Genomic DNA, 27932 nt, shown 5'->3' on the forward strand with positions numbered 1-27932 from the left:
GAACGTTGTAGTAGGACTGTCGAAAGACTGCCCCATCAGTTTTCCTTACAAACGAGGGATCACCTATTTGGATATAGCATCTCTAATAAGCAGCGGTTGAGTAGGCATACATGTATACGTTTACGCGTTTTGAGGAGTAACAGTTAATCCAACAGACTAAGATTTTGTATTACTTTGAGAAACTTTAGACAAAGCGTATTGAACAGTACCCTACACAATAGCGATCTCACGCGTGGGAACTTTAAACGGGCTTTAAATCGACCTTCAATTAAACCAGTTCAGATTAAATCCAATTCTAAATGAGAAAATCCAAAACGTTAAACGCATTGATAACTATAGTTGAACTAAACAGAGTTAACGTATGTTTGTTCGGTGGCTTTTACAGGCTCCACGCGAGTAGCGCTAAAGACTGGCCAGTGAATAAGATGCAACCACCTGCTTTTTGTAGAGAACCTGCATTTTAATTAACGTACGTTTTCGAAAAGGCATGGCGTGAACACGGCGAAAGGACATCCACAAGAAAGGGTTCTTGCTTATCTATGGAATAACTCAACGGTGTTCAACTCAAGGGAAAGTGCCTCAAGCAAGGTAAAATGCTGCTGTTTGAGACTCAAGTATTGAACAGCCATGTGACAACAGATTAAAAAAAAAAAAGTATTATCATGTTTCTATTTGGTAGCCTTAGTTTACACGTTTTCGTATTTCTAGGGAAATTAGAAATGGGACAAAAGGCATGGGCACACAGTTGAATATTTAATTGACCGATTTGATGTATTCAGCACTTGTTTACTGAATATGTTGATTTGGATAAAACGCATGCTGTTTTTTTAGTTTTTTTAGTAAAGACGTGAGAGAATATAGGATTCCATGCTTTCAGTCAATTTCCTTCTGAGAATGAATCATAAATGAATTAAATAAATTGTAGTACAATCTCTGTGCTGTACAATCAAACGTAAGAGTGTTGTGTAGAATGGCCAATTTCAATCCAAGGTCCCTATTCTATTTCTCGATTTGATTGTGAATGTGTCAGACAAAAGAAGCAGCTGTTTAATGTGAGATGAGGTACAGTACTTGGGGTCGGAAACAGTCACATTTAATTCGTCAATGTGGTTTACAGTACTCTTATTTAGAGCATCTAGTTAAGGGCCAAGCTGGTATTAGTTTTTGTTTATGTTATTGAGCAAAATAGACAGAGACTGAGAATGAAAAGTGATGAATGATTATAGCATCTTCCAAGCCTCTGGTCACCAGTATAGATAAGGACACAGGAAACACATCTCTAATCTCTGCCCCCAACACAGTGACATGTGGTGTGCAAGAAAGGATGCTGTACATTTCATCTCTTTGAAATGTTGTTAATATGTCATGTTATATATTAATCACTCTGGTGCAATATGTAACTTAAAAGTGTGTTGTCATAAACTTGCGTCATACACATGTGCAATGTGTGAGGTATTGTTTGAGTGATGAAAAATACATCAGTTATTGTCATTGTTATCAAAGATGACAGGAGCCCGTTATCATTTGAACGGTGGCCACCATCCCTGTGTACAAGTCTGAAAAAACAAGCTGATTAAATAAATGTTTTGTTTAAGTGCAAGCTATTCAACACCATAGTTGTACAGAATGAAAGGCTTTTTAAGCTTATTGTGGTAGTTGCCTATTCAGGGGTTTCACTGTCCAGACCGAAGTCCGTTTGTAGAGTTCAGTTCATCCATCAGACACTGTTCTTTCACAAACAGACATTTTCATACACTTGCTGTAATGACTGTTTTTACCACAGAAGAGGTAGAAAGCATGAATAATTGAAGTTTTTGTTTCTTGCTAGGATTTCATGTAAACCTGCTTATCGCGTTTGGAGAAAAGACCTAAAGGAGATTACTTAAGAAAAGAAAAACTTGGATTTATGTGGTAGAAATGACACACTGATATACCCATAGCTACTGCACCTCCAAGTGCTGGCCACAGAATAGGCAGGGACAGTTGTTCTACTGGTAGTGTTAGGCAGTAGAAGTTGATCCATTACTGGGAGGAACAGGTGAGTCTCTTAGAACATCAGTTTGAATTGAATCTTTTCTGTCTGTAGATGAACAAATGTTTTTGACCTGTGACCCGCCTTCACACACAAACCCAGGCTTTTGACAGGAAGTGAAATATAAGATATATATTCTAACTCAGGCACAGGAGCTGTGTTTTAGCCAGGGTCGGCTCCAAAGACTACAGGCAATGCCCCCTCAAATGGAAGATAGAGCTAGAAGAGTTTCTATCAGAGAGCTAAATACAAAATGCCCCCTTGTGGAAACCAGATGCCCGCCTGTCCGATGCGTTGGGGAGCCGAGCCTGGTGTTAGCTCAGGTTCAGCTACAAGAGCTGTGTTTTCCTCGTATTCCTGTCAGAGTAGAGCAGAGTGGTGTCTTTAAGCAGCTTTGTCGGGTGATCCAGAAGTAGAAGCTGGACAGTGCCGAAGGTCACAGTGAGGAGCAAAGCATTCACAAGGTTACCTGGAGATGCTAGTCCATCAGAGATGCACCCAGAGCCCTACGTTTCGTCATACATGGGGGGGGGATCGTTTTGAAAATGGCAAATATGTCCTGTCCCGTCTCCCCCCACACACACACACACTTTTTATCAAGAAAATTACACTCGATGGCTGCATACAAAACGCTGCCCCACCCTCATGTCCCTCATGGCCTTGATTGGTTAGAGCAGCGTGGAGGTCAGGGCAGTCTGTCGACTCACAGATAACCTTTGTTTGACTTTTCAGAATTACCCTCCAACATCCTCCTCTCTGTTCCCCTATGAATAAATGTCACGCCTTTGGAATTATTCATGAGGGTTGTTGGTTGTTGGGGAAACCGGTACCTGAGGTGTGTTCCTGGAATTGATTATTGTTTGGGTTGTTTAGCCTGTCAGCGTTAGTGTAGCTGTGTCTCCTCTGTGTATCTGTGGTATCCCGCCAGGCGCCAGTCCTATCCAGCCGACCTGCTCTGAGGGTATGCCCCCTGGCAAGATTAACCAGGATTACTAAGAAAGTAATACTGCTACTTAACAGGCCTATCTGTGTTACCGCCATCAGCGCTGGTCCTGCTGAACTAGCACAGGATCAAGATACACACGGACATACTCACAAGGACAATACTCTTCACGTGCAATCTCCCTTAAGGTGTATTCATTCTTGAGGTGCATTAGATGTACGTCTGTGAGAATAAACAGAAGATTTTTTGGCTCTTTATTTTCCAGATGCACCAAATCAGAAGCATGTTAGTGCCCGCTGACACGATGTGTGTTTCCGCTGTGACCTAGGCCCTGACTCTTTCTCATTTCTCATTTCTGACCCTGGTTCTGACCCTGGTTCTCCAGGTTGTGGGCTTACCTCTGTGGGATTAGGATAGTTGCCGCTCCCATCCTTCTCCCTCGGCTGTGGATGTGAAGCACAGCTTGGGGACCCGTGGCTTCAGGATGAAGGGTTTGCACGCCCGGCCACGCTCAGATAAACCAACCTGTCCGTGTTTGTAATGTCATCGTAGAGGTCCAGGGTCCATGTACATTTTTACTTTAGCCTCACCACAGCTGTGTCGTACATTTTCATTTACGGCCTATGCCACAGATGGAATTTACGTATGTTTCATCTTTTAACACATCACAGATGTGTCATGTCCAGAATGTTAGTAATACCAAGTGTTTTAATGAAAAGGGTGACATGTTTTGTGATTTGGTGCACAAATGTACCATGCTCGATCCATGTCTCGGTCAGCTAGGACCAGCAGTGGAGCAACACCAAAGCGAACACACCATCAAACATACACTGCAACAACAGCAGAAACTGCCCTTTGGATCCCTTCACTTTAATTTCAAGTTCAATTAAACTATTAGCATCGGGATCAGGGGAGTGCAGGATTACACTTCATAAGTGTCCAGGCCAGAAGGCAGAGCAAGCCTAGGTCCAAGTCAATTTGTGTCAATTACGTTTAGTAAGAGATGCTGAATAGCCATATCAAGGTCAAATGCCTGTGCTTACACAACGTAGTGGAGTGCTGTTGAGCATGTTCCGGTTGGTTCCGCAGTTATGACTCATGGTTCTTTGTGAGTTTCCCTCTTTGACAGTCTTCATGTACGTGTCACTGTCACCGGTTCTCTTTGTGGTCGCGTGTGCGACTTACACAAGACTGGAACACTGACGCCTCCTCCACTCAGATACCCTCCTGAGGAGATGAGTACGGATCAGTACCTCACCTCTCCTCACCTCTCCTCACCTCTCCTCACCTCTCCTCACCTCTCCTCACGTTGCACCCCGGGCTCGGCTGTTCGGCATCGACCAGCAGCTCCACCAGCAGTCCCACTTTAAGAGATGGAACTGGCAACGTGACGGGATTTACCCTCTCGAGACAAAGACACCACAACGGGATTCAGAGCTGTCGACAGTAGTGATGTGACTTGGTTGCTATGTGCGGTATCTGGTGTTTTCAAGACCTCAGCCCACCCCAGGGATTGTTGACTAGGCTTGTCTTCTAAAAACGACCTCCAGACGCCTGCACTCCTGTAGATGAAAGAGGCTGTCTGGTCTATTGTGGAGAGAAATCCCCCCAGAAGCGGTATATATCAGTGGTGATTTCTGTCCTCCGCTTCCTCCTCCACCTGAACTTTGACCCCTCCAGGCTTCCTCTGTGGCTGGTCTGGACACGCCCCAGTGAGTGTGTGTCCCACAGGCCATGTTTTCTCCACCCATCCCCCCCCCCCACCTCCAGGCCCAACGGGGAAATACCTTGAGTGATTTCCTCATGCCCTAAAGCCTAGAACTAACTCTGAATGTTCTACAACTAACTAACTCAGAATGTTCACTTGCCAGGCTACACATAATACAATGCTGTATCTTTGCGTTGTCAGAAGTTTAATAGGTGTTCAGGATCTTAGCTGTGTAAATCCCAGAGATGAAAAGGGGTTGTTCCAGAGGGTACTGCTCACTGTCTTTTAGTCAGCTGATTGGGGGTCAGGATTGAAGCTGACCATTTCCAGAGCATGACGAAGGCCAGCCTAATTATGTTCTGTCTTTGGTCCTTTGTAGAGATAATGGTAGACATAACTGAGAGAACATAAATCAGAAAATGAGAGAGAGAGAGACAGAGATACAGAGATAGAGAGACAGACAGACTGAAGAAGGGGGGGGGTGTCGTCCCCCAAAAAACTTTGCTACTTTTCTGCCTTTACGTCCTTGACTGTAACAACTGATCCGGTTGTTGGTGCTGTGATTACAGTATCAGTTAACTGCACGTCATCAACGGTGAAAGATCGTAATGCTCTCCCGAGTCTCCATGCTCTGTCGGTCAAGTGCAGTCCGTTGATAACAATATCCCTTGCCTGTTTCTATTCAGGGACTGTTTTTCAGTTTCAGTGTCTGCTTACTGCTGGGAAACCTAATTACTCACCACGTGAGTCCACTCGGGACAATGCAGAAGAACGTCTACCTCCTCTAATCGCGGTCGTCCACTCTAGCAGATCTAAAAATAGACGGCGTATTAAAGGTGTGATTAACTTGAAGTAATACCCTTACAGCGTTTAATGCAGTGAGCGAGCGAGTGAGTGAAGTGTGCAGTCATACTAATGGTTCCATCTTGTTCTAATCAGTGGGGGATAGCTAATAGCCTACTGTGACTACCTTCAGTTTCACCACTGTGATATCTTCTGACGTGTCTAAAGTTGTTTAAAAGGCCCCTCAGACGAGGAGGATGCTTCAGAACCATAGACTCAATTATACTTTGAACTAACTTTCACTGGAGACGGGTGTTAGTTAGGCGCATGGAATAATACAACAACAAAACTGCATGGATACGAGTTTACGGGTGTCAGTATAATAATCCATATTGTTCAAGGTAAGGAACTGTTCCGAGCAGTCCGTTTTGTAAATGAAAGCACGGAGAGAGACAGAGATGAGCAGAGAGGTGGTGCAGACGGAGAGATGTCTGTTCTCTTGTTCACTGTATCTCCCCTCCCTGTGTCACTTGTCTGGGACTGTTGGCCTATTTAGACTGAGACGAGGCCCTCTTCCAGCTGGGCCGATAACAGCCGGCTGGATAATCTCAAAAGAATAAGTGACAAGGACAGCCACAGGTCTGTCTTGTATGGTCACACACACAGACGTATACTTACACACACATGCATGTGGAGAGAACACACACACACACTAAACCTGTTGTCCAGAAGAGGATACTGTACTGTCCAGATGTCAGTTGTAAAAGTTCTCTCTTAACCCTAATCCCAAACATAGACTAAACATGCAATTTTGTATTACAGCAAGATTTAAAGTAATACAGTCATTTAGATGACTGGCTGGCATGCAGTGTGATGAAGAGATTACGAAATACTATGATGAACGTTACTGTAACTTCAGGGATTAAACTGGTTTTGTCTGGGCAGGGATGGGAGTAGGATGCAGACAGGACGACTGTGTTTGGATTGAGATGACTAATGTGTTGTTGTGTTGCAGGTTGGGACTTTGGTAATAATTTACATTTTGTATTCATTTAGCAGAGGCCTGTATCCAAAGTGACTTAGAGTAAAGGGCAGGATTTGCACCTGGGTCCTCTTGACCTGCAATCAAACGATCTACTGCTGAGCTTCAACCCTCTGGTGATAAGTATGTGTTGTTGTGCCGCAGTTTGGGACGGTGGGATTAAGTGTGTGTTGTCTTGTTGCAGGTTGGGGGATGTGTGAAGGTGTGTGAGGCGCGGCCATGGGACTGGACAGACTGTGGCTACTGGGTGTCACTACGGCTGTCGCCCTCTGTCTGCTACGTAAGTCTGACCTCTGACCCTCTCCGACAGCAAATCTCACTTGATTTCCGATTCCAGAAATGATCCCACCCGCCTTGTTTGAAATGCATTCCTGTCTGCTCACGTGTTGTTGTCCTTTAACGTGGCCCGGGTCACAGTGAACAGAAAGCTCAGAGTTTGATACATACAGTGAAAAGCATCTGTCACTGTCTCCCTCAGCTTATACTGAGAAAGTGGAGAGGAGGGTGTCGAGACACAAGGGGCGTGTGGTGAGGATATAGGCGAATGGGGGGGGAAATCCAGCAAAAAAATAAAAGGGTGTGGATTTAGATCAATCTGGGATTTATCCAGGCCCCATCCCCAGGCACGCTTCTGGGGGGGAGGGGAGTTTGGTGGTCGGCAAGCCATGTGTGAACCCCAGGGGGTGGTGGTTGGGTGGGTGGAGAGGGCGGGGGGGAGTAGAGAAGGAGGGAGGGAGGGCTTCTGGCCTGCATCAGAGAGTGTTCCCCATCAAGATTAAAGCTTAATCACCCAGCCAGACGAGGTGCAGAGCTAACACTGGCACCCGCGGACACACACTGACACACACACAGACACACACAGAGACACACACTGAGGCAAAGGCTCTGCTCCCAGGTGTCACTAATAGGATTGGAGCATGTCCACAGGCTAGGCGTTTGGTGTCACCAAATGGGGCATCGTTGTTCTACATGGTCTCTGTGTGTCTGCCCTAACTGAGGAGGACACCAGGGAGTTCATACAGACTCAAACGTTCACCCGACAAATTCAATTTTTCTCTTTTCTTTGTTTGGCTGTGTTCATTTCTGTCTTTCCAGCTGGTCTCTCCTCTCCCCCCCCCCCCTCCCCTTTCTCTTCTTTCCTCCACTGTAAAAACCTACTGAGAAACAGTTTTATGGTCGGTACCCCCACCTAGAAAAGAGTCCATTTCACTCAAGGTTCACTAGTTGGTGGTAACCCAATCTTCCAGTGGACTTTGCCTGGCCCTTGAGCAGCCCTGTGTGAATCAAGCCTCCATGGAACACATATTTCACAGACGTTTAAAGACCAACGTGAAACTGATTTATGTTGACAAGTGACCACAGTGTTTGACCAGACTCACCGTCCAAGCAATAAACATTCCACAGTAAACACGGTTTTCTGCGCCCACGCCCTTCCTCTGTTAAAGAATATTGAGTTAGTTGTGTGTGTGTCCCCCCCCCCCACCCCAACCCCACAACCTGATTTGCCCCCAGATGGGATATTGAATTTGGTTTGCTCCCCAGGTACATCGCAGGGTGTGGAGGCGTTGGTGCGTGCCAGGGTGGGGGGCTCCGCAGAACTGGCCTGCAGCCTCACCCCTCCTCCTGGGGGGGCTACCACCCCCAACCTGTTCCCTCTGCACGTGGTGGAGTGGGTACGGCTCGGGTACAACGTCCCCATCCTCATCAAGTTTGGCGTCTACGCTCCGCGGGTCCATCCCAACTACAAGGGTGAGTGAGATGTGCCCCTGATATCACCGTCTTCGCCACGGTGCAGTGGAATGTCAAGCGTTGTTTTGAGGACATCAGCCAACTGCACGTTTCAACCTTTTTGAGTCAGCGTTTCAAAACCGTTTGTGATTGAGCCTTTTGTCTCTCTGGTTTATTGGTGGCCGTTTGCCAGCTCACAAAAGCCCAGTGCCGTGTCTAATTGCATTCCTCGGTAGTTTTAACAGTAGCGGGCAGAGGGGTGCGACAAAAGACTATTTAACCTCAGTAACCCAATGAAATGGTGGAGCTTTCTGAAAGGAGGGGAGACAAGGACCTGGAAAAGACAGTTTTCTCTGATTAAAGCTGAAGTAATTTCTTATATAAAGGTTGCACCGCGTTGAAGAAACGTTCAATGATCTTCCTTTGAACTTTTCTTTCCCCTTCACAAGTGCCTGGCTGGGAATGCTTCTGAAGTACAGCTGTGTGGATGGATTTAGGGGCGGGTTGAAGTGGGGATTGAAGTCGGGGAGGGACGGGGGTTACTACCCTGAGATTGATGAATGCTAGGGGGCTGGAGACACTACCCCCACATAGGTAATCCACCCAAACAATGTGAACCCTGTCATTATTGTGACTGTGTGTGGCTACGGCTGTGTTATCACTGAGAGGGTGTGGGAGAACAGGGCCAGGGGAAACGGATGGATTTTGATAGCTGCAGGAACGGGGGAGGGGGGGGCGGGGCGGCTGACAGACGGGCTGTGTGTGTGTGTGAGAGGAGGGGGAGATGGGGAGGGGGAGGGGGTCTGGATTACAGGGAATGGGGTTAAATTGAGTGAAGCTTGGGTAGGGTGGGGGCTGGTGGCCTGATGACAGTTTTGTATTGGTGTTGAGCAGACTGACCCACTAAGAAGAGCTTGTTTTGCTTCAAGGAGAATGGTTCAAGCATAGGGTACCAGAGATTCCTTGCTAGAGTACCATAATCCAGTCATTGTCTCCCGGAGAACAAAAGACAAAGAAAGCGATCACTCCCACCCCTTCCTCTTCCTCCAAAATCCCAAATTCTCTCATATAGGCCAGTGAACCTTGTGAGGGACCTTTAAGTCCACCTATAGTCTGTTTTCACTTGAATGGATGCATTCAGGAGGCAGTGTAAGGATCAGATCGCTCCCAAATGCCGGCCCAGTCCCTGTCTGTCCAGGCTGGGGTTCTGGACCCATGTCCCATGGCCGTCTGGTGCCCCTAACCCTCCTGTCATTAGCGGTTAACGCGGGCATTGTCTAAGGCCACTCATTTGTTTCAACAAGCGTGGGGCCAGCAGTCACTCTGGGGGGAGGTCGGGAGGGGAGGTAAACAACGCCAGGACACATCCACAGGAACTGATGCAGTTAGTCAGCTGACTGGATGCTGTCTTTTAACTTTAAACTCTCACTCTGTCTCTCTCTCTGTCTCTCTCTCCTTTTCTCTCTCTCTCTTGTCTTTCTCTCTGTCTTTCTCTCTTTGACTCTGTCTCTCACTCTGTCTCTCTCTGTCTTTCTCTCTCTGACTGTCTCTCTCTCTGTCTCTCCTTTTCTCTTTCTATCCAACTGTCACTCTCTCTCTCTGGTGTCAGTGTTACTCCAGTCTGCCTCAGATCCTCACCACTCTCCGGAGGCAGATGGCAGCATTTGAAGAGTATCCGTGCTGAACATATCATGTATTCTACTCTCAAATTAAAGTGTGTGGGGGATTTGCGGTTTAGGCAAACCCCCCACACCCCAAGACAGTTCCAAGCAGCCATTTCCTGAGCTTCGTCTGTTAGTTGTCTGTGTTTCGTGACAAATGAGAAAGACAAGCCGGATAGTGCCGCAATAATGACTGTTTCAACCTCATTATGGAACTTTAAGAGATTGCTCCCTCTCTAGCTGAGTGTTTTATGTCCAGCTGACGCCATATGCCATGTTTAGACTTCCACGTCAAAGAGACAGTGGAAGAGCTATCTCGGATGAACACACAATAAAGACATTTAACCTTCAATTGTCGAGATAAGTTATCAGGTGTATTGCAGATTCCAGTGAGTGCTTAAAGAGGGGTGTCTGTGTCACAGAGTTTTGCTCGTCGGTTAACCCTTCAGGTCCTGCAGCCAGAGAAGATACATCTCGAATCTGAAAGAATTCCGATTCAGGATCCTTCTAGAAGAAAGTGCCTGTCACCCTCTTCCTGTCTGACTCCTTTCCACTGGCATGTGACCATCAATCACCCGGCCAGAAGGAGAACAAGGTTAATAGATTCAGAATCCAGACTGATACGTTTAACCTTCTGGCTGCGGAGGTTTTTTTTAAGCTGCGCCACTGTGTTCAAGTCGCCGTGATTCTTTTGCTGGTTACGCTGTCAGGGGCACTTATTCCAGTAAGGGAAGATCAAAAAACGGCCTGTGTTCTGAGGTAAATGAGTGTCGACGGTGTGGAGGGGACGCCCTCCTGGGCCTGGATGTGCAGAGCTCCGGCCCTGGCCTGGCACAGCAGGCTCCCATCACACGCTCAGTTGGAGCCCTGGACCCAGGCTCCCATCACACGCTCAGTTGGAGCCCTGGACCCTGGGGAGCTGTGGCCTTGTTTTACTATCACACATACACACATACACATTCACACACACGCTTTCCCATACATACACCACACACTGGAACATGAGTTCAGGCTGAAACCAGCTCAAAGAGAAGAGTCTGGTGCCTGGCATAACCCAACAACCTGTTTTTCTGCTCAAACTGGACTAGAGGGGCGCTTGCCAAACAGTGACACAGCGAGTGAAGAATGTGTGGCCGGATTGTGCATCTCATGTTCACCTGCTCCGTGGTACTCTGCTAGAACAAAGAGGCTGCTACTTGGTCTCACCATCTAGGTGTGTCCCAGAGGACAGAATCAAAGTTGGGGGAGTGGACAGGAGGGATCAGCTGGACTATTATAGTATTGTGTTGTATACTTTTCGACTAAGTTTTCCCATAGCCCCTGGTTTTAGCTGGGGGAGGAAGGGTTCTAACCTAACACACACTCGAGTGTTGAGTTTCAGAGCTGCAAGGATCATATTTTGAGGAATGTTCCAGTTGAGTGGAGAAAGTGCAGCACCTGACATGTCAACGTCAATAATTGACCACCTGATCATGTTCAGAATGCAAAAGATCTAATGAGGAAGTCTCATGTGTAACACCGGTCAAGCCATTTCCTGCTGTTCCATCAGACACAGGTCTCTTCAGGTGAATGATAACGTTTTTTACGAACAATGATCAGGGCATGCTATGCGCAAACGACCAAGTTAACTCTAATCCATTGCTGGACAAAGAGCTATTCACAACAGGGTTAAACTGATGAAGGCACAGGGGGACTGAAGAGAGACATTTGGGGTTAGAGGAAGGGGAGGGGGGAGGGCGGGGGAGAGGGGGCTGTTAGGGTCTGGTGGACAGCATCAGAATTATGATTGTATTCAAATCAAAACACATCCCACAGTGCACCCCCCCCCCCCCCCCCCCCCCCCCCTCCTGCCTTTCCTAAATACATACGGACAGACAAAGAAAAACAAAGCAGAGGCCTCTCGTTCTAGAAGCATCCGTCCTCCTCCATAGGACTCGGTGCTGTTGAAGCGTGTGTTCCGCAGATCCCGGCTCATGGACGTGGATATCAGTGTGAATCATCGCTGCAGTACTCACACGACCACGCCGTTTCCCATCCAACAATGGAGCTTTATTCTGCAGATTTAACTCCAAGAGGCTCCAGAAAAAAACAGAAAGAGCTAAACAAACACCATGAGCAATATAGCCACACACGGCCCGCCGAATCCGCCCGGAAGTTTGGAGTATTCATACACAATGTGTAGCTCAGCTTGTGTGTGTGAGTGTGTAGCGTGAATATCATGTAGAGACTCATATTGGAGAGTTTACGTTGACCAGGCAGGATTGGGATGATTTCATAGTCTGAAGAACTGAATACACCACAGACCACCTTCTGTCTTATTAGACCCTAGGCCGTGGTTACATAAAAAAAACTGTTGCCAGGGTACAGAAATCACAAGGCTGGCTTCCTGGCATGGGCAGGAGTCAGGGAGAGCCTGGGTGATTCTGAACCTGCCACCCACTGTGTGAGAGCCTGACTCAGGGTGGAGAGAGAGAGAGAGAGAGAAAAAAGAGAAAAAAGAGAAAGACAGAGAGAGAGAGAGAGAGAGAGACAGAGAAGAGAGAGACAGAGAAGAGAGAGAGAGAGACAGGGAGAAGAGAGGAGAGAAAATAAACAGAGAAGAGCGAGAATAAACAGAGAGCGAGAATAAACAGAGAGAGAGAGACACAGAGAGAGAAGAGAGAGAGAGAATAAACAGAGAGAGAGAGAGAGAGAGAGAGAGGGGGTCACCAGCTCCTCCAGATCCTTGTTGCCGTTCTGCTCTGTTCACTGAGCAGCAGCCAGACCTGTCAGACCGGCCGCTCTGACGGAGGTGGACCCTGGAGTCATGTGATCTGAGGGTGCAAAAACACAGAGGAGGGGGTCTGGGGGGGAGGGGGGAGCGGAGGTATTGTTTGCATCTCTCGGCAGCCTTTGGAGGGTGCAGTCTTGGGGGAGCGGAGGGTGGGGGGCTCTCAGCAGGCTAATACAGGCCGGGAGAGAGTGATGAATGTGTCTGGTGCTGCAGGTTCCTGGAGGTCACTAAGGTCTCTTGCCCCATTGGTGGTTGGAGGAGGATTACAGATTCAAACGCTCTCTCTAACCTCTCCGTAACCTCCCATTGAATTCCTTATGGAATGCAGCAATGGTTTGTTTTACAACCGGTAAAATCATAAAATCTGAGGTGGAGGTTCATTGCTCCATATTTGCACTTTGGAGGGGAAAAAAGCACTGTTCAGAATGTGCTTTTTATATTGGCTTTTAAATTTAATTTAAATTGAATATTGGATTTTTCCATGTAACAAAAGATATCAAGACGGGTCAATTTATTTTTATAATCCTAAAATGTCTTAATGCAGCACTTGACATTTTCATACCATTCTTGACAAGAAATGTAATAATTTGATTCACTGCATTTGCCTCTCCCTGGCAGCTCAAAGATTCAAATAAAAACTGTCTCTTCTCCTTCTCTTCCATCCCCCTCTTTCTCCCTCTCCCCCTCCGGCGCTCACTGTTACAAGCCATTTGCCCACTATTCAAATCAAAACACTTATTTTTTCTTTTTTTCCCTCCACATGTCATTTTTCAAATCCCAGGGACAGTCCCCCCCCTCCTGTGATGGAGTCTCCCCTGTCAGGGTTTTCCCCCCTCGTTGGTTTCTACAGCAACAGAATTCAAATCCAAACTCCCAGTCTTGGTGTTTCCTGTCACTATGGTAACCTGAGAAAATGAGGAGGGCTGTGAGGGGGGAGGAGGAGGAGGAAGGGGGGGGGGGGGGGGGGGGGGGCTTCTCTTTGTGGTGATGGACAGGCTAGAGGCAGAGAGAAAGGGTTAAGTGTTCAATGGCGAGACAAGAACTCCCCAGCAGTCAGCCAGTTGGCGAGGCGCACACTCTGGGTTTTGAAAATCAACATGTCCTCGTGTCCGCGTCCCCTCGTGCCTGCCCGCGTGCGAGCGAGCAAGCGCCGGTCCAGTCCAAACACCAAAACCAGCCTCTTGGAATTCCAAGATTTATGTTTGCTTCTTAATCATTCTAAGAGGTGCTAGAAGCGGTAATGAGCTTAAAGCTTCCCTCAATATGAAGGCACACATGGCTCAGGGCTGAGGGGGCGTGTAGGGCTGCTGCGGCACGTGAAAAGGTTTTTCCTTTGTGGTGGTTTGGAAGAAAAGAGAGAAATTCTCCCCCCCTAGAGAAAGGGCAGCTCTGCACAGATCCCTCCCTCTGAGATAACAGCCAACGTCTGAGGTCTTTACCACACCTGCTATCATCTCTGCATACATTTCCTCTCCCAGTGCCCTGCCCGGGTATTTGGATGGTGTTGACCTACAGAGGGCTAGGCCGGCTGTGTGGAAACCCAAACTCTGGAGCACATAGAGGCATGCCCTGTCTTCCAGCAGGTCAGTCAATCATTAGCCTGCAAAGCAAACCTGGTTATTAACCACAGCAACAGAACCACACAGGAATGCAGGGTTAATTGTTAGCTATTGTAGTCCCTGTGTGTTGTGTGGGCTAACCTTAGGACTGTGCGTTCAGTTCAATCAACCTTCCCTCTGCTGCAATGACCCTGTGATGTTGAGGCGGCATCGTTTTAAGGTTGCAGTTAATTACATGATTAATGCCTGTGGTACAACACACAGGAGAACTCTGGAGGTAAGCTTTCACGGAACACATTCAAAAGAGGGCGGAGACGGTGGTGAACCGATTTTTTTTATCTGGTTGTTATTAAAGAAAATGTTCGAAACCCTTTTGAATGGTGCGCCGATGCAAGGTTTGCCGATGATGGTAACACATTTCATCCACACCCACACTGTGATGTCGTTCTCAAGGTAAACGGCAGACTGAGAGGTCGTCAATGCCATTCCATGGACCTTGTTTTATGGAGAGTGTTTTACGAGAGATGCCCACACAGCACTGCCATGAGATGATGGACCTCCCGGGTCTATCTGGCTTCCTGTGGTCAGCTCTGTTTACTGTCTGGCTCTGTTGTGCTAGGAGCAGCCTTGTGCACATCCTCATCAGTTAAATCCCCCAGAAAAAAAAGACTCCTTTGAGACGTAGGATGAAAGGGGGAGGGGGGGGGGGGGGGAGAGGTGGAGGGAGGGAGGGAGGGTAACACCAGTACCCTGAAAACCAGGCTGCAGTCACCAGGCAACCACGAGATCAAGTTTCAAAGCACAAGGAGGAGTTGTAAGAAGTTGAGAGAGAGAGAGAGAGAGAGAGAGAGAGAGAGAGAGAGAGAGAGAGAGAGAGGGGTGTGAACGTGAGGTGACAGAGGAGTGTGTGTGTGGGGGGGGTTGGTAATACCACGTGTATTCTGCCCTTACTGTGTTAGTCTCTGCCATTTGTTCATCAATAAACAAAAACAGGTGTCCCTCTTTGTAGAAGGAGTTGACATTGCGCCAAAATATTTGACCACTCCACCTCCTTCTCCTAGTTTACACAGCCAGCAACCTCAGAGTAACAGAAATACTTCTTCACATGTAATGAGGCTCATCATTACTGAGGTGAATTATGGGTTTGACCTTCAAACTCTGAAGCTCTCTGGCCTCTGCTCCTTGAAATCACATAGTTTGTCATTTTTCTCATTCCACGTTCCAACAGAACTAGAGGAATCAGAAGAACTTAAATTGGTAGCTACTTGACACTGTGTGGAATCACTGTCATCCGTCCTTGAATATCTGGTTTAGGCTGGAAGTTCCACTGACTACATAGTGGATCTCCCTAAGAGCACACTAGAGTCATGCACTAGCACGGCATGATAAAGCCCTGATTGTGGGCTTAGACTGAATGCCTGGGCCCTCTTCCTGGTAAGCCTCCTATCTGCATGTGCTGACTCTGCTGGTCTGGCTCTCAGTGCTGATCCCAGGTTCTGTATGTGTGTGTATGTGTGTTTGTATGTGTGTGTGTTCCTGTGTGTTTCTGTGTGTGTGTGCATCCAGGCCGCGTGTCCCTGACTGGCGGGGCCTCTCTGCTGGTGGAGGGCCTGAGCCTGGAGGACGAGGGCTGGTTCGAGTGTCGCATCCTACTCCTGGACCACACCACCGACGAGCTCCGCAATGGGACCTGGACCTTCCTGTCCATCACAGGTGTGACACGGCAGCGAGACCCCCGCCCTGGGCCTCTCGCACGCAAGGCCCGGCTCAGAGGCCCTCAGAGCTGCTACTGTCCTCCGTTGAGAGTGGATCCACAGGGGCCCCCGAGACATGGAGGCCCCTGCCTGGTGCTCTCCTGAGGACGGTGTTGTTGCCGAGCGGCAGGGATTCATTGCGTAAGGCTGTTGGACTCAGAGATCACGTCTCGTCTTTGTCTGAAGCCGTGCATGCTGGGAGTTGATGTCAACACTGGATTGTCTGTTATGAGCCACAGGGGAGCTGCTCTGCAAGGCTCCCCCCCCCCCCCCCCCCCCACACACACACACGCACACACACATACATACAAAGGCTTATACACACACTCAAAAACACACACACACATGCTCCAAAGCACACTCACAAACACACGCCCACACACGCACAAAAGCACACGCCCACACACACACATACAGTCGCACAAAAGCACACACATGCACGCACTCAAACGACAGCGCAGACTCGCTCAGACATACTGTACACACACACACACACACACACACACCCAGATCCTCACACACAGATCACATTGCATGCTGTCCTGTGGTTGAATAGTGGTAGTTAGCAGCCATTTCATCTGAATATGGAGTGGCCTGGGTAAAATCACTACATGGTTGGCATCTGGTTCGAGAAAAATTCCCCTAGTCTTTAATCAAAAGGAATGAATAACCTGAAACACATATTTTGTGATTGCAAGAAAGCGTAGGGTTTCACGAAAGCCTGTATTCAGTTAAATACACCTTTTCACAAAGACCTGTGGAGTCTTCGGGCAGTGTTTAGACTTCAGATGTGTCATGCTCAGAAACCAAGGCGTTAGTGTGTACAGCGGTCTGGTGCAGTGCTGGAACACTGTAAGGTGTGTTTACTCTGATCCGTCCACGCTTCACATGCCGTGGTCTCTCCTGTCTTCCAGCCCCGCCCGTGTTTATTCAGACTCCTCCCACGTTCGTGGAGGTTCTGCAGGGAGACTCTCTGACTCTCAGCTGCGGGGCTCACGGGAACCCTCGTCCAGTCGTCGTCTGGCACAAAGACAAGACCCCCATTGTGAAACATGCGAAGATTAAGGTATGGGTCAGAAGTAGTTCTGATGTCTCTCTCTCTCCCCTCTCTCTCCCTACCTCTCTCTCTCTCTCGTCGGTAAGGTCATTACTCTGTGAAACCAGCATGACTCATATATTCTCCTTCCTCTTTCCCCCCCCTCGCTTTTTTTCTTTCTCTCTCCTTCTTTCTCGCTCTCCCTCTTTCTGTACCCACCTTCTCTCTGTCTCTCTCTTTCTCCCCCCCTCTCTCTGCCTCCCTTTTTTCTCCCTCTCACCCTTTCTCTCATCTCCCCCCCCTGGCATCACCCAGGTGCTCAATGGCACCTTGTCTGTGGCCACGGCCAGCAGAGAGACATCAGGAACATACATGTGCCACGTGTCCAACACGGAGGGGAACATCACCCATGTCACGCAGCTGCAGGTCAAAGGTCAGTGATGACCTGTTCTCCAGCTAAGAAGGCAGCATGTCAGCTTAACTCACCGCCCGACTCGCCGGAAGAGTCTTCAGCTGTGGCCGTTACAAAAAAAAAAAAGATTTGACCTCAAATATCAGATGGCTGAGCAGGAGTCAGATGGCTGAGCGGTGAGGGAGTCGGGCTAGCAATCAGAAGGTTGCCGAATCGATTCCCGCCGTGCCAAAATGACGTTGTGTCCTTGGGCAAGGCACTTCACCCTACTTGCCTCGGGGGGAATGTCCCTGTACTTACTGTAAGTCGTTCTGGATAAGAGCGTGTGCTAAATGACTAAATGTAAATGTTAATACTGGAGAGATTTGACGTGCCGTAGCATGAGCTCACCAGGAGTAAATCTCTTGTAGTAGAGAACAGCACACAGGCAACGGAGCTGGCTATTGTGGATTGTTCATCACGCTTTGTCCTTCTCAAGAGCTTAAAGATCACTTATTCTATCACTGCAGACTGGACTGGAGACGTTTGATCCAGTTTTTCCAATGGGTTACACTGCCATCTAGGGGTGTAACAATTACGTGCATATTTGCTGGGAATCATGTTATACTATCGACCTGACTGTATTTCTTATATCCATGGTATGCTTTAGTCCTCTGTTTTATCCACACTCCTCTGTGTTACCCACAATTCTCTGTGTTACCCACAATCCTCTCCTTTTGTGTGTAAAACCAGGTCCTCCCATCATCCTCATCTCCCCAGAGGACACCACCCTCAACATGTCCCAGGATGCACTCCTGCAGTGCCAGGCCGACGCCTACCCCTCTAACCTCACGTACGAGTGGTGGAAACACGGGGAGAACGTCTACCACATAGAGTGAGTGTTCCTCTGCTGCCCTCCCCTCCAGACACAGAGCTTCTGCAGGCAGGCTGCTGGACACCACAAACATAATGACATCAGACATCAGAGTCTTTGTTGGCCCTCACCCATCGGTAATCTGCTAAAGCCATGGGTACTACAATGCCGGGGAATTATATTGGTTGTAAGACAATTACTGGCAAGGTAGCGTGAGCACATGCAATCCTTAGATGAAGGAGGCAATAAATAAAAGATTAAGTGAAAGATTAATTAGCACCAAGGTCAGGTTTTCATATGCTACTGTAGTTAAGCATGCTTAATGTGTGTCTCTCACAGCTAAGAGAGGTTCGCTGTCTTTAATTATGCTTCAGTATTTACGCTTGTTAGGTAAAAATATCTACTTTTCGACCCTAAATGACCCAGAGATCGTTTCCTGATTCCTAACGGTGTGTTCCGTGTGGTTGTTCTCGTCTTCAGACATCTTAAGTCACGTGTGAAAGTCTTAGTCGATGGCACGCTCCTCATTCCAAATCTCGTACCAGAGGACGCTGGGAATTACACGTGCGTTCCGACCAATGGGATTCTGACCCCGCCCTCCGCATCCGCCCGGCTGAAAGTAAAACGTACGTTTTACCATGGCGACACATCCTCCTGCCTCCCAGCACTGACGTCTGTTGGTTTGGTGAGTTGGGTAGTGACGCCCTCTGTTCCTCTCGTGTCCGTGTTAGACCCAGCCAGGGTGGGGAGGATGCAGAGAGAGACCTACCTCCCTGCAGGCATGGAGGGAGTCATCGCCTGCCCCGTCCAGGCCGACCCCCCCGTCATCTACGTCAACTGGACCAAAGACGGAAACATGCTGGACCTTGACAACGTAAGTGTCATCCCTGAGAGACACACCAGTCCCATCGCTAGGAGGCGGGGTATCACTGAGCCGTGTCCTGATTGGTCTCTCCTCTCCTCAGTTTCCTGGCTGGATGGTGAACAACAAGGGCTCGGTGTTTATAGCGACGGCCAATGACGACGCTGTAGGCATGTACACCTGCACGGCCTACAACAGCTACGGCACCATGGGCCAGTCAGGCCCCACCAAGGTGCTGCTGAAGGTAGGACTACAACTCTGCTGGAACTCTGCAAGGACTGCTTCCTGCTTCTACTTTCTGGTTATACTTTTTGGCTTTGCTTTAGGGGGCCTATTGGTCCTATGAAACGCAAACATCTGCATGTTGATGACATCATTGTCTCAGCATTGTCTCGTACTTCCTGGTTCACCTCCATAGCTGATCCCCTTACCTGTCCCTGCAGGACCCGCCCTCGTTCCGGGTGCCCCCGCGGGCTGAGTACCTCCAGGAGGTGGGTCGAGAGCTGGTCGTCCCCTGCGAGGCCAACGGAGACCCCGCCCCCAACATCACATGGAACAAGGTGGGCGCTATAAATATACAGCTCTAAACATACAGCTCTAAACACACTCCATACACCTCCATGGACACATCCATATACACCTCCATGGACACATCCATATAGACATCCATATAGACCTCCATATACACCATCGTAGATATACATCAGTCTGTACCTGTCTGTTTTCACTCATTCACTCAACGAAGCACCCACCTACGCATTCACTCACCCATCCACTTATTCATTCACATAATCACCCACTCACTCACCGACTCACCCACTCTCTCCACCCTCGTCCCCCAGATCGGGCCGTTCCCCCGCTCCCCCTTCACGGTGCTGGCCAACGGCTCTCTCCTGCTCCAGCCCCTCAGCAAGGACCACCACGGGGCCTGGGCGTGCTACGCCACCAACCGCGTAGCCACCGTCAGCGCTAGCACCGTCGTCATGGTGCTGGGTATGCATCCCAGTCTGGTTATGAAGAATTAGCCTTGGCCTGGCTAGCACTGTTTACATGTACACAGTATCCTCCACAGGTTAAGCTTGGCTACACTAATAGAGGATCCGCTGACTGACCTCCATGTCTTCCTCTTCCCCTCAGGCACCAGTCCTCACACTGCGGCCTCAGTGTCTGTCAGCACTGGGCTGAACCAGGCCAATGTGTCCTGGGAGCCTGGTTTTGATGGGGGATACACACAGAAGTTCACCGTCTGGTTAGTATCTCATCCGGTGCTTACCGTCGCAGACCAGGCTGGGATGGGTCGCTCACTGTCGTATTATATTTACATTTAGTTATTTAGCAGACGCTCTTATCTAGAGCGACTTGCAGTAAGTACAGGGACATTCCCCCGAGGAAAGTGGGGTGAAGTGCCCAAGGACACAATATCATTTCGAACCGGAAACCTTCTGATTGCTAGCCCGATTCCCTAACTGCTTAGCCACCTGACTCACCCTGTATTACGAACCCCAGCCTCTGCCTGACTCCTTCTGTCTCTCCTCCTCCTCTCTGTGGCCCACGGCAGGGTGAAGCAGGCCTCCAGAGGGAAGCACGAGTGGTCCTCTCTGCCCGTGCCCACGTCCAAGACTTACCTCCTGGTGACGGGCCTGCTTTCGGGGACCCGCTACCAGTTCAGCGTGCTCCCCCAGAACAAGCTGGGCTCCGGGCCCTTCAGTGAGATCGTCAGCGTCCGGACCCAGGGTCAGTACCAGCGTCAACACAACCCACCTATCTCCATAGAAACAGTTTGTCTGTCTAATCTTACCACTCCCTCATAGCCCTGTGTCAGACCTGTGTACAGCCTAAGTGTAGGCCAACTGTACACATCTATTGTTCAGTTTACCTGTAGGTCTAATCCCTACCGTCCATCTCCACAGTTCTACCCACAGAACTCCCCACTGTGGTGACCACCCCCCCATATCTGGAGCCTCCAGAGATCCTGTCGGCCAACAGGACAGCCCAGGGAGTGCTGCTGCTGTGGGCCCCCCCTGAGGCCCCCTCCTCCCCCCTGACTGGGTACGTCCTCCAGGGCAGGAGGGACCAGGCCCAGTGGGTCATCCTCTACGACGCGCTGGGCGCCAACCACACTCAGCTTCTGGTTCAGGGGCTCCTCAGGGTGAGTCAGGATAGCGTGCGAATGGAACGTTCTGGTTCTTAGGACCCGTGACGTGGTTTGTTGGGTTAAAGTTCTGTCGCTTTTGAGTTGTTGAACCCGTTCTGCTCTCCTTCCTCAGGATTCCAACTATGACTTGAGACTGATGTCACGCAGCAACAAACTACTGAGCGAGCCTAGTGACTCAGTCAACGTGTCCACTACAGGTTAGCACCCTCACCATCAAACACATCTCATTAGCCTCTTCAAGGCCTCGTCTACTGAAGCCGGGCTGTGAGTCAGGTGGAGAGGTGTCTGTCCTGACCCCGCCGTGACCTCTCGTTTGTAGGTATGGACATGTACCCAATCCGGCCTGGCTTCCTGGAATTTGTCCCCGAGCCCCTATTGGCTGGCGTCCTGGGCGGAGTGTGCTTCCTGTTTGGGGCTATCATCCTCTCGTTGGTGACAGCTTGTTTCATGACTCACCGAAGACACCGTCGGCGCAGGAAGAAGAGAGAAGGTACAGAATTACCGTGAAATGAGAGAGAGAGAGCTCACCAGCTCCTCCAGATCCTTGTTGCCGTTCTGCTCTGTTCACCGAGCAGCAGCCAGCCAGAAAGAGCAAGCGGGCCATAGAGGTTAGATAAAGGTTCCATAGGACCTGTTGTTTGTAGCATGGATATAACTCCCACAGATACTGCACAAATGGATTACGTACTAGCTAAACGACAGCTCTGTTACTGTAATAAGCTTGTGATTGTGTCATCACTCCTCAAAGGTATTCCACACCGACTTTCAAGCTTCTGTTAATGGCTTCTTTATCACCCCATCTTCTTGTTCATTTGGGGCATTATTTGTTGTTTGACCTTCTCACCCTCCATCATCTTTTCAGATCTCCCCTCTGCCTTCCAGAAGAGTTTGTCTCCACAGTAAGTCTCCCTCTTACCCATATTACATTGGCTTGTTTCTCACTTTCTGATTCTTTTGGGTGGACTAACTTGTGTTATCTTCGGGTCATTCTGACCCATCAGTCATTGTGACCCACCGTTGTATTGCGACAACTTTACCGCATACAAAAACAAAGTGAAGCAATTTCTTTTAACCGTTGGGCTGTCTCAGACCACCCCACATTGTGAAGGAATTATTTTTATTAGTTTTTGTATTGGGTAAAATTGGGTAAACACAACAATGGTCATGTGACCCAAAAGCAGCACAAGGGTTAAGTTTTTTTAAATCTCAGTTTACCAATATTGGCTCAATAACAGATGTTTCTTAAGTTCTCTTAAACTCTTATCTTTCGTTTTTTTCCCCTCGTTCTCTCCCCAGAGCTCGCTCTCCTTCTGACAGCCCCGACAGCGTCCTGAAGCTCAAGTTTTGCCCTCCGCTCTCATTCTTCCCCAACTCCTCCTCCTCTCAGTCGGACCGCTCCTCCTTCGACAAAGGGAGCAGAGGGGAGTACCAGGACCAGAGGAGGCAGCTGCTGTCCAGCTCCTCGCCCCCTCCACACTACACCCTGTTTGAGAGCCACCTGGGATGCCAGGGATCTTCTCCCACGGCCTTGGAGTCCATCACCAGGGGCCCCGATGGACGCTTCATAGTCCAGCCCCTCCCGGAAGGTTCCAGCCCATCCAGCAAGAAGGGCCCCAAGAAGGACTTCCTGCAGAACGGTGGAGGGGGTAGTGGTTCCGGGAGCAACCGGACTTCCTTCAGGGACTCTCCCAAATCCAGCTCTCTGAACTCTGAGAAGGAGGAGCAGAAGGCCTCGCCCCTGACTGTGGAGGAGGCTGACCCCAGTAGGGCCCCACACTCCCCCGGCAGGGTGAGGGCCATGGCCAGGAACTTCTCCCGGCACGGCTGCTTCTACTCAGACGACGAGCAAGGCTCCGAGGCTCTGCTGGAGAGAGCCAGCTTCTACTCGGACAACGGCGAGAAGCGAGATTCCCTGAAGAGGTGCCACGCGCTCGGGTATGCGGACGACCTGCTCCCCGGCCTGGCCAGTAGAGCGAGGCTGCCGGAGAGGGAGAGAGACCGGCCCTCGGGATACCAGCCGGTGCAGGCAGACTCCAGCACACTGTCTCGTCTGGACGGCACGGACCTAGAGAGGGACAGCGTTCGAAAGCGCCAGCAGCTGGCTCGGGAGAGGGAGGAGTTAGAGCGGGAGTTGGAGAGCTACACAGCCAATCCGAGGCAGCCTGAGAAGGCGGCGGACGGCCCTCCTGGGGAAAGGGGCGGGCCTGAGGCGGCGGAGGAGGATCCCATTTGGAAGCAACAGGAAATCCCCTTGCGCCATAAATCCCACCGCGCCTCGGGCCAGACGACGCGGGCGTCCGACTACAGGAGGGCCTGCTACTTTGGGAACACCAGCAGCCCCATGGACCGCCTCCCCTCCTCCTACATCCAGTGGGACATCAGCCCAGTGACCTCCGTCACCACCCACATTCCAGCCCAGCGTCCCATTGAGAGCTCCGCATCCAGGCCTTCTCCCACACCGCACACTGACCCAGGAAGGGAGGACTCCCCTCCGGTTGACTCCTCCCACTCTCCGGTCAACTCCCACTTTCCGGTTGACTCCTCCCACTCTCCGGTCGACTCCTCCCACTCTCCGGTCAACTCCTCCCACTCTCCAGTCACCCAGTGCACATCCCTCTACCTCCTGTCCCAGAACCTCAGCGCAGACAGCCCGCCTCTCTGCTTGGGGAACCCCAGGCCGCTGAACAGGGCCAGGTCCAGGAGCCCGAACAGGGAGGCAGAGGCGCTCCGCCGGAGGTCCATGGTTGAGGGCGGCTGGAGGGAAAAGGCAGAATCGGGAGGAGGGGCCTTGAAGACCAGGTCTTCCTACGCTTACGGCACACAGCAGCCAGAGCTACGGATGGAGGGGGGCAAAGCTGGGGCCGACAGGGAGCTGGATGTGAGGGCAGGTCAGTCTTACCTAGAGGCCACATCGTACGGCCTGTCTGGAAACAGAGAGACTGAGCATGTGGATGAGACTAGGGACCCCGGGGGGCACAGTCCATCTAGCTACGACACCTTGCCCTATGACCTCCATAGAATGGGGGCCAAGGTCCCAGTGCGCGACGATAAGAATGAAGATGACCGCCGCGCTTCACTGCTGTACTCCGAGATGGAGAAAGAGGGGGTCCGAGCGCGCTCCAGGAGAAGCGACTGTCTGTTCGGCGAGAGCTCCAGCCGTATCTCACCGCTGACCCTGGTGGAGGAATGTGACAGCGACCAGTCACACTTCTCGGTCGCTCGCATGTCAGGGTCGTTCAAAACTAAGCCGGCCGCCCAGCCTCCCAAGATGTCACCTCTGCAGACGAGTGCGATTCTGGAGTACCTCAGTCTCCCCGGGTTCATAGAGATGAGCGTGGACGACCCCGGGGAGGAGAGCGCGCTGCCAGACTCGTCCATCCAGCTGACAGAGCTGAAGCAGGAAGGCTCTCTGGTGGGGAAGCCAGACGTGGTTCCAGAGAACTGGGAGGTTCACGTTCAGGAGAAACGAGCGACGCCTTCCAGCCAGAAAACAGTTTCTTTCGAGGAGACCGCTTCGACTTCAAGAGACGACGAGAAGCCACAGTACAGACGCACTCTGTCTGCCACAGGAGAGACGGGCCTCAGAGAAGGATATTCTGACAAGACTAAGAGACCTTCACCTGCCTCATTGCATCCGAGCAAATACCCTTACTTTGAAAAATCACAACCTCCCAGTAGTTCAGAGGGACCCCATTCCAGACAAAGCCCAGGTTTAGCCCAGACGTTGGCTAGCGCAGCCAGAAGCATGGCAGACATTGTTTCTAAACACTCGGACGGTTTCGAAGATCGACCCGAGTCCGCTGCAGAACAATCCCAAAGACATTATCCTCAGGGCAACCAGACGAACAAAATCACCTCGCGCATCTATCAAGTTCCTGTGCCATTCATGAGGAAATCTCTTAGCATAGGCCCCTGTCGAACCCTGTCGGGCATGGGTCAGCCTCGACCCTTCGTGAACAAATCTACCAGCTTAGGGTCCCAGAAATGGGAACACTTTGAGAGCCCGAGGACCTACATCTCTGAGAAGTGTTACTGGGACGAGTTGCCCAACCCGGATGTCCGGGTCAAGTCCTACAGCTTGGGCCGCACGCCGGCGTTCTTCCCCAGGCCCGGTCTCTCCTGGAGAGAGCCGGCCCCGCGGCCCAGCGCTGGCAGCTTGGAGAGGCCCCACCACGCTGACAGAGCCCTCCCTAGCCCCTCCTACCTCACTCCTACCATGGGCCCACCCAGTCACATCTCAGGCTGGGGGAGACGAGAGCTGTACGACCCTCGACGCCAAGCCGCTGTCTTCCCTGACCCCTCACGGTGGCCCGTTACATATCACCACGAAGCCATGCGGGCTGGGCAGCACAAATATGTCCCACTGGACTCCTCAATACCCCAGTACCCACCCAGACCTAGCTCCAGGGGCCCCCCTGACTCTTCAATGCCCCACTACCCACCCAGACCTAGCTCCAGGGGCCCCCCTGACTCTTCAATGCCCCACTACCCACCCAGACCTAGTTCCAGGGGCCCCCCTGACTCTTCAATGCCCCACTACCCACCCAGACCTAGCTCCAGGGGCCCCCCTGACTCTTCAATGCCCCACTACCCACCCAGACCTAGCTCCAGGGGCCCCCCTGACTCTTCAATGCCCCACTACCCACCCAGGCCTAGCTCCAGGGGCCCCCCTGACTCCTTTATACCCCACTACCCACCCAGATCTAGCTCCCGGGGTCCCATAGAACCTCAGGGGCCTCCCAGGGTTCCGCCAAGGTCCTACCTGCCCAGGATGTACAGCTGGCCGTCACCCCACCATGCCCCCGTCCCCCCCAGGGATTCGGAGGGTCTGGCAGAGAGAGGGCTGGGGAGTGGGCCAGAGGCCGAGGCCCGGGAGACCCGGGAGGGAGGCCGGACCAGCTATGCCAGCCAGAGCAGTGGCAGGGGTAGCGTGGGCCTCCTCAGGCAGTCTCTCTCCATCACCCCCACCCTCCTCAGCTCCCCGGAGACCACGGAGGAGAGCGAGAGACACAGAGCTGAGATGGAGCTACGTGAGAGAAGAGCGAAAAGGTGAAAACACTGCGTCCCTGCCTCCTTCCCCCCAGGGACGACCACATCCACAGCACAGGGAGTCGAGGATATTGCTCAAATGTTATTTGTCCATTTCATCATTCAGTTATTTTTTTGTTGTTGCCGTTCACCTGTGAAATGTCTTGTCTTGACGGCTTTGTTTTGTGTGTCTGTTGTTAGAAGGAACACATCAGTAGATGAGAGTTATGAGTGGGATTCAGCTGATGTCTGTGTGGATTCGGAAGTCCTGGAGGCCGCAAGGCTCGATCAGAGAGGGGTAGGGAAGGGCAGGGGGGAGTTTAGACACCATCCACCCCTCTCTGAAGCTGGCCTCCAGGACATACAGAGGAAAGGTGAGACCAGAACCCTTTACATCCATCCTTACCGACCTTGTTCACTAGACTCATCGTTCTCCTGGATGCATTAGTCCTTTGGTGTTGTGCGTGACTGTGAATGCCTCCTGTGCTCTATGCTTGGTGCCGTGACTGTGAATGCCTCCTGTGCTCTGTGCTTGGTGCCGTGACTGTGAATGCCTCCTGTGCTCTGTGCTCCCTCATCCACGCCGCCCCTCTCCTCGCTTCCCCCTCCTCAGGCCCGCCTCCTCCCGTCAGCCCGCCCGTTTCCGACCCTCCTCGCAGCCAGTACAGCCGCTCTCTCAGCGAGGCGCGTTTCAACGCCCTGCGTCACGAGTTCCAGGAGTACAGGCGCGGCCAGGAGGCCTCTCGCCCCCGGGGCCCCCCCCGGGGCCCCCCCCGCGACGCAGACTCTGACTCCAGCTCAGCCCTGCTCTAGCAGCATCCCCCGGTCCGTTCCTCCCCTCCCTCCCTCTCTCCTTACCTGCCCCTCCACCCCATCTGCCTGCTTCTCTGCCTGTGTGTTGTTCTACTCTGGATGTTCTACTTGTTCTACTCTGGATGTTGTACTTGTTCTACTCTGGATGTTCTACTTGTTCTACTCTGGATGTGGCATGAAGCTCTTGGATGTTAAGTCTGTCACTCAATGTTCTTCCCCTTTGTGTTTCTCTCTCTTTCTCTTTGGGAATACAGTTGTGTCATTTGTGTTTTTTGCTTCTTTGTGTTGTTCTTATTCTGTTTCTAAAACTGTCATTCTTTATCTTTTTGTGTTCAAGGGATTTCAAAGAAAGGAACCAAATAACTGTTTCCGTTCGCACGGAAGACTGATCATGAGCTTTGCTGTCGCACCTCACTGGACCTGTCTCTCCCCCACACACCACACTGGACCTGTCTCTCCCCCACACCCCTCTCTGGACCTGTCTCTCCCCCACACCCCTCTCTGGACCTGTCTCTCCCCCACACACCTCACTGGACCTGTCTCTCCCCCACACACCTCACTGGACCTGTCTCTCCTCCACACACCTCACTGGACCTGTCTCTCCCCCACACACCTCACTGGACCTGTCTCTCCTCCACACCCCTCACTGGACCTGTCTCTCCCCCACACACCTCACTGGACCTGTCTCTCCTCCACACCCCTCACTGGACCTGTCTCTCCCCCACACACCTCACTGGACCTGTCTCTCCTCCACACCCCTCACTGGACCTGTCTCTCCCCCACACACCTC

The 27932-nt window shown here is 50.9% G+C and overlaps 1 protein-coding gene across 2 annotated transcripts; it reads left to right on the forward strand.

Annotated features, from left to right (window-relative positions):
* Nucleotides 1-27627, forward strand: igsf9b (immunoglobulin superfamily, member 9b). 2 transcript variants are annotated; one of them, XM_047015827.1, is made up of 22 exons: nt 1-588; nt 6693-6788; nt 8051-8257; nt 15796-15942; nt 16898-17049; nt 17335-17452; nt 18164-18305; nt 18765-18910; nt 19016-19158; nt 19250-19390; nt 19590-19706; nt 19989-20139; nt 20284-20395; nt 20705-20880; nt 21057-21295; nt 21414-21498; nt 21621-21791; nt 22164-22200; nt 22598-26350; nt 26531-26703; nt 26943-27154; nt 27480-27627. In XM_047015827.1, exons 2-21 carry the CDS (start codon nt 6728-6730, stop codon nt 27140-27142), a joined length of 6471 nt encoding a protein of 2156 aa, XP_046871783.1. In that variant the 5' UTR covers nt 1-588; nt 6693-6727; the 3' UTR covers nt 27143-27154; nt 27480-27627. The 2 variants fall into 2 exon arrangements, with proteins under 2 accessions (XP_046871783.1, XP_046871784.1); XM_047015828.1 differs by lacking the exon at nt 26943-27154.
* Nucleotides 27628-27932: the final 305 nt, after the last annotated feature.

This window comes from Hypomesus transpacificus, unplaced genomic scaffold, assembly GCF_021917145.1.
Source record: "Hypomesus transpacificus isolate Combined female unplaced genomic scaffold, fHypTra1 scaffold_31, whole genome shotgun sequence".
NCBI classification, from domain to species: Eukaryota; Metazoa; Chordata; class Actinopteri; order Osmeriformes; family Osmeridae; genus Hypomesus; species Hypomesus transpacificus.

Excerpts from the sequence above, each read along its gene's own strand:
- igsf9b (XM_047015827.1), top strand. The coding sequence starts at position 6,728 with ATGGGACTGGACAGACTGTGGCTACTGGGTGTCACTACGGCTGTCGCC. Across the intron at positions 19,159-19,249 it reads ACATGCTGGACCTTGACAAC|TTTCCTGGCTGGATGGTGAA; the intron begins GTAAGTGTCATC and ends TCCTCTCCTCAG. Across the intron at positions 19,707-19,988 it reads CCAACATCACATGGAACAAG|ATCGGGCCGTTCCCCCGCTC; the intron begins GTGGGCGCTATA and ends CTCGTCCCCCAG.